The sequence below is a fragment of the Ursus americanus genome, chromosome 28 (genome assembly GCF_024610735.1).
Source record: "Ursus americanus isolate L20-20 chromosome 28, mUrsAme1.1.p, whole genome shotgun sequence".
NCBI classification, from domain to species: domain Eukaryota; kingdom Metazoa; phylum Chordata; class Mammalia; order Carnivora; family Ursidae; genus Ursus; species Ursus americanus.
In genome coordinates this window covers 36,220,810-36,234,177 of record NC_142154.1, presented here as the reverse complement: position 1 = coordinate 36,234,177, position 13,368 = coordinate 36,220,810, and the positions used below count along the sequence as shown (strand labels likewise).

The 13,368-nt window shown below is 44.4% G+C and overlaps 1 protein-coding gene across 2 annotated transcripts in view; it reads left to right on the top strand.

The window, feature by feature from the left end:
- DIS3L (DIS3 like exosome 3'-5' exoribonuclease) overlaps positions 1–13,368 on the top strand; it is a 31,807-nt gene that overhangs the window by 572 nt on the left and 17,867 nt on the right. The window contains exons 1-4 of one of the 2 annotated variants that reach the window (XM_045810685.2): positions 194–614; positions 999–1,152; positions 10,374–10,502; positions 12,667–12,802. In XM_045810685.2, the coding sequence (XP_045666641.2) occupies positions 1,109–1,152; positions 10,374–10,502; positions 12,667–12,802 (309 nt within the window). In that variant the 5' untranslated portion in view covers positions 194–614; positions 999–1,108. Of the gene's footprint in view, positions 1–193; positions 615–998; positions 1,153–10,373; positions 10,503–12,666; positions 12,803–13,368 lie in introns of those variants that run through there. The other variant, XM_045810684.2, reaches the window with a different exon arrangement.

Below are 13,368 nucleotides of genomic sequence, written 5' to 3'. Positions count from 1 at the left end.
GCGAGGGGCCCGCGGGCGCAGGAACCTGCCTCTCCTGCACCCTGGCGGGATCGTGTGGTGGTGAAATGGGGGGTGCTGAGCTGCGGGCCCCACTGCGAGAAGTGGGGAGCCATCCCGCGCGGCGGGGAGCTCCTGCTGCTGCTCGTTTGACACTTCTAACTTCCCACATGTGGTTTCACTGCCAGCCCAGATGCCTCAGACTTTTGGCCGGTAGAGAGCCGTGTGCCCTAAAATTTGTGAATTGTCTGGGCCCTCGTTGCACAGGAAGGTCACGGGGAAGTTGGATTTGGAGCTGCTGTGCGCTGGACCTTCCCCCACTTGGTTTCTCAGCTGCAAGGGTGGCCGATTTAATGAGGAAGATGACTGGGTGTCTTCCCTCTGGTGGGAGAGGAGCCCGGGGGTCCTTGATATCTGGAATCCTCAGTTTATGGTTGACGAGAGCATTTCGGTCACAGCTTGGCCAAGCAGCTCCCTGAGATGCGGGCTGGGTGGAAGGCCTAACCACTGCCCTCGCTTGCGCTCAGCATCTTTTCCAGTCGATTCCGCCTTTCCGGACCCTGGAGACTTCTGAGCGTGAACACAAGCTTGACTCAGAACCCGCTTGAAATTGCTAGGTATAAACAAGGGGGTAACATGTATATTTCCGGGGACCCCACCTGAATGTGAGTGTAGGCCAGTGAGTTAACAGAAATAAATATTTAGGTTGTGCCGAAGATTTGCTCGTTTTTAAAAAATCAGCCATCATCTGCACCGCTAGCAACACCATAAACCGCATTGAGCTTTGACTTCGCACAATTGGTATATGAAAACAAATGAAGATGCTGAATTTACCTGAACTTGGGGCCTCTACGGAAGTAGATTTGTTGTGTCCTTTCAAAACTTCAGGGTGTAGTTAAGACTGGAAGTTCTTCTGCAGCGTGGAGCCCCTTGACATTGACGTAGTAACCAACCAGGTTCGCATTGTTGTCTAATGGCTTACATTTTCAATTGTGTTTTAGATGGGAAACTCTTGTCTGGTGATGTGACTCATTACGTGGTCCCAGACTGGAAAGTTGTTCAAGATTACCTGGAGATCCTTGAGTTCCCAGAGTTGAAGGGCATTCTTTTCATGCAGACGGCTTGTCAGACTCTGCAGCATCAAAGAGGCCGCAGGTAAGTGGTGTGCATTATTTATTTATTTCTGTATGGCACATTTGTCTTTTCCCCTTTAGAAAAGGTCCCTTGTTGGAAGGGATGGGGAGGAATTCATTATGTTGTCAGAAAGGACTTTTTGAACTAATTTGCTATTCTCTTCACTGGTGAGGAATGCAGGGACATTATTTTATATTTCTGCTTCAACACCTGGCCAAGAGATCTGACTGCAGATCAGTAAACTGCAGTGTCCCCAGTATGTGGGTATTTAAGATTCTTGGCTTTGGGTTTGCTTATTATTATTTTTTTTAGATATATTGTTTTAAAAGCCTACACTTTTTTGGGAGTGGGAAGTATTTTATTTTTAAATTTTAAACTGTTTATTATGGGTGCAAATTGTACTTGTAGTGATTTATTTCATGAAAGCAGAAATAACTTGTTTTATTTTTACATTACTAGAATAACTACCAGCCATACTCATTGTATTTGCCAAAGGATTTCTGATTGAAATCAGTCTAAAATGCTTGCCTTATACCTAAACGAAGAACAGTTGTTCACCTTTTGAACAAATATCTAAAAACCGGTTTTGCTTCATTTAACACTGGGAAAGGATTTATGATTTGAACATGAAGACTGAATAAAAACAGCATATTAGAATTATACATCCAACCTCTTAACACCCCTAGTTATTTAAAAAGCAGAAACTATGTGTTTATTCTTTTTTAAATGTCGTGGTTTCTTCAGACTTTGGTGGTAAAAGATGAAGTATGTTTATTTGTATATGAAAATGATGAGTTGTCCTTATTATATGCTCAGTTCAAGAAAAAGGGCATTAACTAGATTGCGGATTTTCCAGATAGAATATTTTTCAATGAGTTTGAAGTTGATTTTGCTCAGACACAAAGATATAGATGTTTATACACATCCAGGTTTGAACGCTGCTCCAGGGGTCATATTTCAATTTCTGCTACTAAAATCAATTTGTTGCTGTCATTTGGATTGCAAGCACTGTGCCGGGCCTTTTCAACTTCTGTTTTCTGAAATATTTTTAATATTAAGGGTTGTTTTAAAAACCAATTCCTGGGACATTCAAAAGCAAAGAATTGGAATTTAAATGCCTTTTCTCCTGAACATTTCAAAAGTAGTTAACTTGATGAAAAACTTGGTTTTCCACCACTTTACGGTGTCTCTAAATATGGTAAATGTGAGAACAAAGGATGAGCAGTTGTGAAATAGGCCGATATGATATCATCCTGGTTTGCCCATCTGGTAAGCACATTTTGAGCTCATAGTTCCAGGCCTTATGGAGTAGAAAAAGAAGTACAGTTGAGCCTTGAACAGTGTGGGGGATTAGGGGCTCAGACCCCTGCACAGGCAAAAATCCATGTGTAACTTTCAGTTCTCTCAAAACTTAATTAATAGTCTACTGTTGACCAGAATCCTTATTGATAACATAGTCGATTAACATATACTTCATATATTATGTATATTATACATTGTATACTGTATTCTTGCCATAAAGTAAGCTAGAAAAAAAGAAAACATTATTAAGAAAACCATAATGAAGGGGCATCTGAGTGGCTCATTCAGTTAAGCATCTGCCTTCGGCTCAGGTCGTGATCTCGGGGTCCTGGGATGAAGCCCTGCATTGGGCTCCCTGCTCATTGGGGAGCCTGCTTCTCCCTCTGCCTGCCAGTCCCCCTGCTTGTTTTCTTTCTCTCTCTCTCTCTGTCTCTGACAAATAAACAAATAAAATCTTTAAAAAAAAAAAAAAGAGAGAGATTGGTCTTAGAGCAGAGGTACTGAACATAATTGATTCAGAGAAAGAAGAGGCAGGTACAGGAATCAGCACGTTTGGGATTTGGTGCTTTGTGCATCTGGTAAGCAACAGCAGTTGTATTCAGAATCAGCTAAATGACCAAAATTACCGAAGTCCTAACAAGTGTCCTATATCGAAAGCTAACGTTATCATTGACCACAGCCCCTGAATGTAGAAGATCCAGGGGCATTTGCTTTATTTGTTTGGACTTCAGTAAGTGTTAAGTGTAAGACAATGGACTTTTTGTATTTAGCCATAAGTGGCCTAGCAGAGGCACTCTGGTGTTTTGCTTCATTTAATGTTGGAAAACGTTTTCTTGTATTTTTCCGTTCTTCCTTGGAGATTTTTGAGATGCTAGTAAATAATTCATTCTATTCTATATGCTTTGAGGAACATTTTTGCTTAAAAAAGCCTTGTGGGTTAAAATACCTGGCTGGTCTCGTGGCTGGTGTAAGGGTGCCTTGCCTTGCGTTCTGCTTTTGCCCCTCGTGGATTCCTTTTTGTAGCTTTAGAGTCTCAACAGCTCACACCTCTGTTTCTCAGTATATAACCTAAGATGGGAGTCAGAGAATATAACAGTTGGCGAGGATCCAAGAAGTCAGAGAAACCAACTCACCACCCAATAGATGAGCGTTACTCAGTCCTTGTTTCCAAGACTTTTTATGGACTTTTTTTCCCCGGACAACCCGTCTTAATTTGCTTTAATGTTACTTAAACATGTTTAACCTAAATCTAGATGTAAAGTCTCATGCCTGTACTTACTGCAACCCGAAACCCAGATCGGACCCTCACATTAAATACACAAAGCTTACAAAATAAGAAGACTGCAAATGAACATTAATGTAACGTGACAGATGACGTCCTACTGAAATGAAGTCACCAGAGTTGGGTGTCCCAGTAGAAAGACACAGCCTCCACTCTAGTTCTGTATTTAATATGATTTTTATATTTCGATTTCGATACAATCAATGCAGAAGTGCCTGTTCTCCTAAGTATATTACAGAAAATGTTATGAAAGAAGTCACAGTTTTGATTGTTTGGGGTCATGGCATGCTCTGCCGATATGCCGATCCGCACACGGGTGTTCGTGAGGGATCGTTTGAGGACTGTGTGAGGCTGTCTTGGCCATGGCCTTTCTTCCTGCACACAGGTGTTCATCTGTTTATTTAACAAACATGTGCGCAGAGACTGCGCGGGGGAACCTGCGCTCGCACCGAGGCTGCCGTGGGGAACAGAGGCAGACGCGGTGTCACGGGGAGAGACGGTGGTACTCAGATAACCACACAAACACATGGAGAACTGCCACGGTGCCACGGGCCCTGAGGGATAGGGGCTTGCTTCCAGGAGAGTCCGTGTGCGTCAGGGAGGCCAAAAAGGCTTTCCCAAGGGAGATGCCTTCACTGGGCTCTCCAAGGTGGGTAGGAGTAAACCACAGAGAAAGGAGAAAAGCATTTCAGGTCAGGGGGCTGCTGTGCAGGGTCGTGGAGAGGGAGATTTGCTCCGTTCAAGGAACTAAAAGAAGGCCCTGGCGTGGATGAGGGGTCTCAGGGATGTTAGTGAAGGGTCGTAAGCTGGGCGGGATAATATATATAATCAGATTCCTATTTTGAAAAGATGACTAGGCGGCGGAGAAGAGGCTACGTGAGAGGTGTTGGTAGCTTAGAGATGGAAAGAAATAGGTATTTCCAACAGCATCTTAAAGGTAAAAGTCTATAGAACTGGGGCGCCTGGGTGGCACAGCAGTTAAGCCTCTGCCTTCGGCTCAGGGCGTGATCCCGGCGTTCTGGGATCGAGCCCCACATCAGGCTCTTCTGCTATGAGCCTGCTTCTTCCTCTCCCACTCCCCCTGCTTGTGTTCCCTCTCTTGCTGGCTCTCTGTCTCTCTGTCAAATAAATAAATAAAATCTTAAAAAAAAAAAAAGTCTGTAGAACTTTCTCAGTCTTTAACCCAGGGAATTGAAAACATGCCCATGCAGAATTTGTACAGGAATGTTCATAACAACTGTATTCCTGATAGCTCCAAAAATGGAAACGACCCAAATGTCCATCACCTGATAATGGTTACACAAAATATGCTTTATCCATATAATGGAATACTATTCAGCCATAGAAGGGTTGAAGCACTGACATATGCTAGAACATGAAAATATTATGCTGAGTGAAAGACGCCAGCCACACAAAAAAGTCATTTTTGTGTGATTCCATATGCCTGGAGGGGTTAAGCGTCTGCCTTCAGCTCAGGTCATGATCCCGGGGGTCCTGGGATTGAGTCCCACGTCAGACTCCTTGCTCAGGGGGGAGCCTGCTTCTGCCTCTGCCTGCCACTCCCCCTGCTTGTGCTCTCTCTCTCTCTCACTCTTTCTCTTAAATAAAGAAATAACAAAATCTTATAAAAAAAAAAGAAAATGAAATGCCTGGAATAGGTAAATCCAAGAGACAGAAAATAGACTAGTGATTGCCAGGGGAATGCAAAATGATTGCTTAATGCATCTAAGTTTCTTTTTGGGGTGGTAAAATGTCTGGACTTAGTGGTAATGGTTGCATAACTCTGTACAAAACGCCATCGAATTGTATGTTTTAAAAGGGTAATTTTATGGTATATGAGTTCTATCTCAGTTAAGCTGTTCTTTTAAAAAATAAAACCTATGAAACTTAGTAATGGAGTTAGATATGTAAGGGGAGGGAGAAGGTGGTGTTAAGGCTAACACCAAGGTTTCTGGTTTATGTAACTAGATAGAAAGCGCACGCTGGAGGAGGTCCAGAGGGGTGGAGATAGAGGTCATGAGTTTGAGGTTGTCTTTGAGGCTTCCAAATGGCAGTGCAGTTAGAGGGCTTTCCGATGGTCCAAAATATACTCCATTAAAAATGTTTTTAAGAGTTCCACATAGGGGCATCTGACTGGGTTCATCAGTAGAGCATGTGACTCTGATCTCCAGGTGGTGAGTTCAAGCCTCTAGAGCTTACTTCAAAAGGAAGGAAGGAAGGAAGGAAGGAAGGAAGGAAGGAAAGAAAGAAGGAAAGAAGGAAGGAAAAAAAGAATACACCTAATATAAAGGAAAACACAAACTTTTAAAATTCTTACGGAAAAGTCAAGGACCTCTGAAAGTAAGTCTACCAAAGACACCCTCGCGGGGTTCTGCAAAAACGGGTTGAAGGAAACACAATATTGTACGTCCACTGACGTTGTAGATGCGGTTGTGGGCTGCCTGCTTCTGATCCCCAGAGAATACAGTCAGCAGGGAGAGGGGTTGTTGCTGCCTCTGTAGGTAAGCTCACCATCGAGTGAAAACAGTGCAAAAATCAATCTAAGGAAGGTAAGCGTAGCCATACCCCTAAGAAATTCTTTGAACTGTTTAAATAAGAGAGATCTGGGGAATGCTTAAACCAGTCCAGGGAAACGAGGGCTCTTCTGTAAGACTGGAAGTTTTAAAACTTCAGATCATTTTATTTACGTGACTTTCTGAAACTGCTATTCACCTGTCATCCAGGCCAAACTTTCTGAAGGCACCGTGATGCTCTTTGCCAGCTCCGGGCAGGATACTCATATATCTAACCCCATCGTATGCACCACCAGCCCTGACTAGCAAAAAATATGACTATATTGTATGTGTGCCCTATTAAATTACAACCATAAGCCCACATGCCTACAAGAAAACCCGACTGTCACACTCCGAGTGATTCACTCCTTCCTGCTTTCCCCATTAATATTCTTGTGCCATTTGTTCATTCGTCTTATCCGGCTGATAGGTAGCTGACAAATGGAAGCATGCATGACAAGTCTACAGAAAATATATGGGAGTGAAACTTTAAATCGAGAACATTCTTTTTTGATAAGTTGCATATTTTGCTGTGTCATCCCTCTGATTTGGTGGTAAGCGCCCTGGGTCTGGCTTGTGGAACATCAGTACCTGGGGGAGGACGGGGCTGGAGAATCCCAGGGTCCAGAGTGCGGGTGTCATCACAAATCCAGAGATGCGTGCGGAGCCTGGCAGAACAGTCACAGGTTCTGATAATGTCAGGTGGGTCCTGACACACTGCTGTCTTGTATTTGGGTCACGGTTGTCACAAAGAGTTACGAGTTCACTTATGCGTTTGGGAAACATTTATCGGGCACGTGAACCACACTGTCCGCTCTCCTGAACTTTCTGTCCCCTCTCCGCTCCTTTGGGCGCTTTGTCTCAATGACTGTCATTCATCCCTGTCTCAGGTGTCACCTCTTCCCAGGGGCCTCCCCCAGCCCTCCCATGTTCTTGTCACACTCTGCACTTTTCCCCTTCATGGCGCTTCTCCCAGTGAAATGGATGGTGGTTCTCGGTTTTTTGTTTTGTTTTGTCTCGCCACTTAATCTAGCTGTTTTTTTTAAATTATGGTGAGGGTATACAGCATAAGATTCACCATTTTAACCATGTTTAAGTGTCTAGCTCAGTGGCATTGAGTATATTCTCATTTCGTGCGGCCAACACCACCACCTTCTCCAGAACTTTTCTCCATCTCCCTCAACTGAACCTCTGAACCCGTAAAACTCTTCACCTGCTTCCCCCTCCCCCAAGCCCCTGGCAACAACCATTCTACTCTCTGTCTCTGAATTTGACTGAATACCTCATCTAAGTGGAATCATACAGTGTTTGTCCTTTTCGTTGGGTGGAAGGTCATACAGGAAAGCAGGGGCAGGCCGTTGCAGTTGAGGAGTGAGAAGCCTCTATCAGGATTGTCTGCATAGCCAAGAACCAGCAGTGCAGTGTTCCCCAACTCACACTCGGAATGTGGACATTGGAAGAAGGAATTTCTGTGGCTTCGTCACAGGGATGAGAGCAGGTTACCAAAAAGGCAACATAAAATCTCTTTAGATGGGGGACGCCTGGGTAGCGCAGTCGTTAGGCGTCTGCCTTCGGCTCAGGGCGTGATCCCGGCGTTCCAGGATCGAGTCCCACATCGGGCCCCTCCGCTGGGAGCCTGCTTCTTCCTCTCCCACTCCCCCTGCTTGTGTTCCCTCTCTCGCTGGCTGTCTCTCTGTCACATAAATAAATAAATAATTAAAAAAAAAAATCTCTTTAGGCTTGGTTTACTTTTTGTTAAAGATAGTTCAGAGAGAGTGTGAGAGCTCAAGCATGAGTGGGGGAAGGGGCAGAGGGAGAAGCAGACTCCCCGCTGAGCAGGGAGCCCCATGTGGGACTCGATCCCAGGACCCTGGGATCATAACCAGAGCCGAAGGCAGACACTTCACCGACGGAGCCTCCCAGGCGCCCCAAGTTCTATCCATGTTGTAGCATGTGTCAGAACTTCCTTTTTTAAGACTGAGTAGTACTCCCTTGTATGTATACCCCACATTTTGTTTATCCATTCATCTGTCGCTGGACACTTAGGTTGCTTTTGTTGGCTATTGTGAAGAGGCTGCCATGAACATTGGTAGAAGAACATCTCTGAGACCCTGTCTTCAGTTCTTTGGGGTATATGCCCACAAGCGCGGTTGCTGGGTCACATGGTAGTTCTTGTTTTAATTTTTTTGAGGAATGGGTGATTCTGTCGTGTTCACCATGAGCAGGGTGCTATGGTTGGAGGACAGGAAGGAGATGTCTAGATGGTGTCCCCTGAGGGCATTCAGTGGAGCGAAGGACCGGGCACATAGAAGGAATGTAGCAAATATTTGCTAAATGAAGGATGCTTAATACGGAAGCAAACTAGCAAACAAATTAGTGTACTAAGTTCGGGTGCTTTTCTAGGGGTCTAGAAAATGTGATGGTGGATAAAGGGAGCAAAAATTATGGAGGATAAGATCAGGAAAAATAGGCAGTATTTTTTCAGTATTTTCTCTGAAATAATTGGAATTGATTATGAAGTCTCTCCTAAAATCCTTTATTGCTTAAGAAATAAGTGCTCATTTTTAAAAATTCATGCATTATAGAAATGTGTAAAGCAGAAAGTGGAAGTCTTCAGCGTACCCTGTGCAGGGACGGTCGCTGTAAGCAGGGTGGTGTAAACTCTACTATATGCATATTCTAAGAGGTTTTCTTTTTTTTAAAGGTTTTCTTTATTTATTTGAGAGAGAGAGAGAGAGAGAGAGCATGAGCAGGGGGAGAGGGGAGAATCAGGCTCCCCGCTGAGCAAGGAGCCTGATGCGGGACTTGATCCCAGGACTCTGGGATTATGACCTGAACCAAAGGCAGACGCTTAACTGACTGAGCCACCCAGGCGCCCCCCTAAGAGGTTTTAAAACCAACTTTAAATCTATCCTTGTGAAGGTGGGAAAATTACCAATTATATGTTCTAAGCATTTCTGAGTGGGGGGGGCGGGGCAGCTTTTGTTTGTACAAGTGGGTTGCTGTTAAGGAAAGCTGCCATTCACAGATATGAAACTAAATCCTTCTGTTTATTATGAAATTGTGGAAGTGTTATTACTTGATGATTCTTTTTAAAATAGCTCAGAATTAGAATTACTAAGAAAATAAAATCAGTGTTTCTTGTTTTCTGATTAAGTGTTAAGACGACGCAGATATTGGTGATTAGCATTTATTTAAAGAAGAGAAGTTTGACAGTTCTGCCTTTGCTTTAATGAAAAGACTCATTTTTTTTTTTTTAAATCCACGGCAGCAGGCTGGAGGTGGGAATGGAAGGGCACAAGTTTTATTATATTAAAACACATGTTAAATGCCAATCATCTACCTTGGATAATTTATATGTTAATTTAACATCTGGTTTAATATCAATCCATTTTTAAATAAACAATTGGCTTCCTTCAAGATAACTGTGAACATTTTCCATATTTCATATTACCTAGACTATTGAAAGGCACATTAAAAAAAAAAGAAAAGAAAATCATTGTCTTAGAAACTGGCCCATATGCGGCTGCATATTTGATGTGAGATTCGGCTAGCATTATTGGAAGGATCTCCTGATGGGCGAAACCTTAAAACTTCGTTAGCTGTCTGACAGAGGAAGCTAGCCCTCATCCGTGTAAACGAGGGGGCTGCATAAATAAAACTCAGAGCTAAACCCCCAAACTTATTTCCTTTACGTGTCCTAAATGTACTCGTGCCTAATGCCATTTATAGAACTAAGTGCGGTACATGAAGAAAGTGCTAAGCTCTGCTTGCCTCAGTCCTGCGGGAGCCTTCGAAGAGGGCGCTGTGTGGGGCAGGGTCATCTAATTCCGAAATAAATGGCCAGAAGTCTAGAAGGGGAAAGGGTGGGGGTGCTTGATCCACAGGCTAATTAATGAGGTGCTGCCCGAGCGCATTGTAGCGGACCAAATGGAGAAACAACAGCCCAGGAGTACTCCGCGCACGAAGGCCAATATAGGTTAGTGTTCCTTGAGTTTTAAATAATCTTTGGTCCTAAAGTGCCTCATCTTCCTTGATCCTTAGCAAGAGCTGGCAGTAGATGAGTGCCTGCTATGTCCGATTTATTTTTCTCCTCTGTGTCCCAGACAGTATAACAAATTGCGGAATCTCCTGAAGGATACACGTCATGACTGCATTCTCTTTGCTAACGAATTCCAGCAGCACTGCTATCTCCCTCGGGAAAGAGGAGAATCCATGGAAAAGTGGCAGACCAGGTATGGCTCTGAGTGGGCATGGCTGTCTTTACTGGGTTTATCACTGGTTATCCGGGAGTTGATGGAAGTAGGATGCTGGAATAAACCAGCGGTTCTTCTGGAACCATGATTAATACCGAAATGCTTAATGTGTCACTATTTTAGATATATCATCTGAATACATACATGTTTTAGAAATTGTCATAAGGGAGCCACAGATTCTGAGTGAGTTTGCCCCAGATCTTAACAGCTGGCATTGTAACTTCAATGCCCGTGTGTGTGTGTGTGTGTGTGTGTGTGTGTGTGTGTGTGTATGAGGGGGGAAGAGGTCCACTTTTAAGCTAGGATCATCCCAGTTTTTCTGGTACAGGCTGCTGTAATATCCCAACTAGTCTTATTAAACTGAAACTGGTAGGTTAATTCTGGTAACGCTGTTTTAGGAAGTACGGTGCCACCGTTTCGATCCGCCTAAAAGCAGAGCCTGAAGCAAGGAGTTGAGTGTGGGTTGTTGCTGTCGGGGGCATTTCCCTGAAACAGGAGTGAGGAAGTGCTGAGCGTGAGATAGAAGGAGGGAAAGCAGGCAAGGATGTGTTACTGCTGCGGGAAACTGACGCTCAGTCCTACCGGGAACCTCAGAGAAGCTGCACAGTGTCTGCCTCCGAAGTCGTCTGGAAGGGCAGAGGCGAGGCTGGCAAAGAGACATCCGCCTTGAGCTGAGGGTCATTCTGCAGGACCGTTGACTCCACTCAGTGGGCCCGGGGTGGGATGGGAGTGCCGCCCTCTGCAGCTAATGTCAGAGGTGGGCCTGGGGCACAGGGGCTGGGCTCCCATAGCCTCCGCTCTGGCTCCTCTGCGGAGAGCCAAGCAGATCTTACGCTCTCAAATGTCTTATCCATACAAAACATTTAAATCGTCTTTTTCCTTGTAATTCGTTCTGTATAGGCATTAAATATTTAAATTCTCTAAAGTAAAATAAGCACCGATGCATACTGAGTCCTTAATTATAGTCCTAAGTTCCCACAGGGCTTGGTACCAGAAAGAGAAAGCAAATCTTTCTCTAGATTAGGTCACATGTGAGTACTTAGAATGATCATACTTCTTTTTTTTTTTTTTAAAGATTTTATTTATTTATTTGACACAAAGAGAGACAGCCAGCAAGAGAGAGAACACAAGCAGGGAGAGCAGGAGAGGAAGAAGCAGGCTTCCAGCGGAGGAGCCCGATGCGGGGCTCGATCCCAGAATGCCGGGATCACGCCCTGAGCCGAAGGCAGACGCTTAACAACTGCGCCACCCAGGCGCCCCAGAATGATCATACTTCTAACTACACAGGCTCATACAATACATGTTCGCTGAATTTTTTTTTTTTAAGATTTTATTTATTTGTCAGAGAGAGCACAAGTGGGGGGAGTGGCAGGCAGAGGGAGAAGCAGACTCCCTGCTGAGCAAGGAGCCTGACGCGGGACTCGATCCCAGGACCCCGGGATCATGCGCTGAGCCGAAGGCAGACGCTTAACCGACTGAGCCACCCAGGCGCCCCTGGCTGAAATTTGTTTGGACCTAAAACTAAAGGAACCTTACCTAGCATCTTACTTTGCAGAAAGGGAAACAGATGCCTACAGAAACCAGCTGTCCGAGTTTATACACATCATTGAAAACACAACCCAGTCTCGAACACATGTCTTCAGACTTAGGCTGTATTTTCCAATTCCGGTTCTTTTCAGGGTGATTTTCGGACATTTCATGTGATTTCATAGCGGACCTTATTAGATCATGATCTCCAGCTATTTGCAGCCTAGTTTTGCTCCTAGCCAGACTTGTTTCTTCATCTTTTAAACCTCGCATAGCTTAGCGCGTCACCTGTGCGGTGCTGTCGCAGCATGCCAACTAACAGCTCTGAAAAGATGGCAGAGCCTCATGGTTTCTAGGCCATATCAAGAAATGAAAGAGGTTGCTGTGGCGGTTGGAGGTCTTCAGGAAGAAGAGATGTCAGGTGCTCTCCCAATTTATCTTTGTATCCCCCGGAGTACCGAACCCAGGCCATATTTATAATAGGTGGTCGGGAATTAGTTACTGAATGAACGAATGGTTGTCTGCGTAGACTGAAGGGGAGCAGGTTAAAAGCCAGGACTGAAGCTTTGAACAGCAGCTTGTCTGGGGAGGGCTCACATGCCCTTTGCTTTTCCAGGAGCATATACAATGCAGCTGTGTGGTACTATCACCATTGCCAGGATAGGATGCCGATCGTTATGGTGACGGAAGACGAGGAGGCAATTCAGCAGTATGGAAGTGAAACAGAAGGAGTGTTTGTGATCTCTTTCAAGGTACTTCCATCTGGTGTGTCCGTAAGTGTGTCTGTATGTGTTCATTTGCTCAGTGGTGCCCATAATACTCTCGGTCCCGGTGGTGGTAGAGAAAAGGGAAAATAAAGAGTGGAGGAAGACTTCAACCAGTGAGTTCCAAGTCTTTGTTTCTCTCCAACTAAGCAATCTTGACTTTAGCAAATTTGGGCAAACTCCCTGTGACTGGAGAGACATCAGCCCAGTAAGCCCCTGTTGACCGTGAACTCGTGTGTAGTTCTAACAATAACAATATTAGGAGTGATGATGATAATAGGTTGGATCCTGTAAAATTGCCAATATTCTCTTGTTTTTGACCTACAAAATGGCACTTTTACGTGGTTCCACCTAATAGTAGTAGCCAACATTCATCTATGCCAGGCACTGTTCAAGGATATTGTTTCATTTAATTCTTGCAACAGCCCCATCAGGTAGATGTGATTGTCCATATTTTATTGATGAGGAAACTAAAGCACAGAAAGGCTAAGCAACTTGCACAAAGTCACACAGCTAGCAAGTGGCGGGACCAGGATTAGAACCCTGGCACTCTG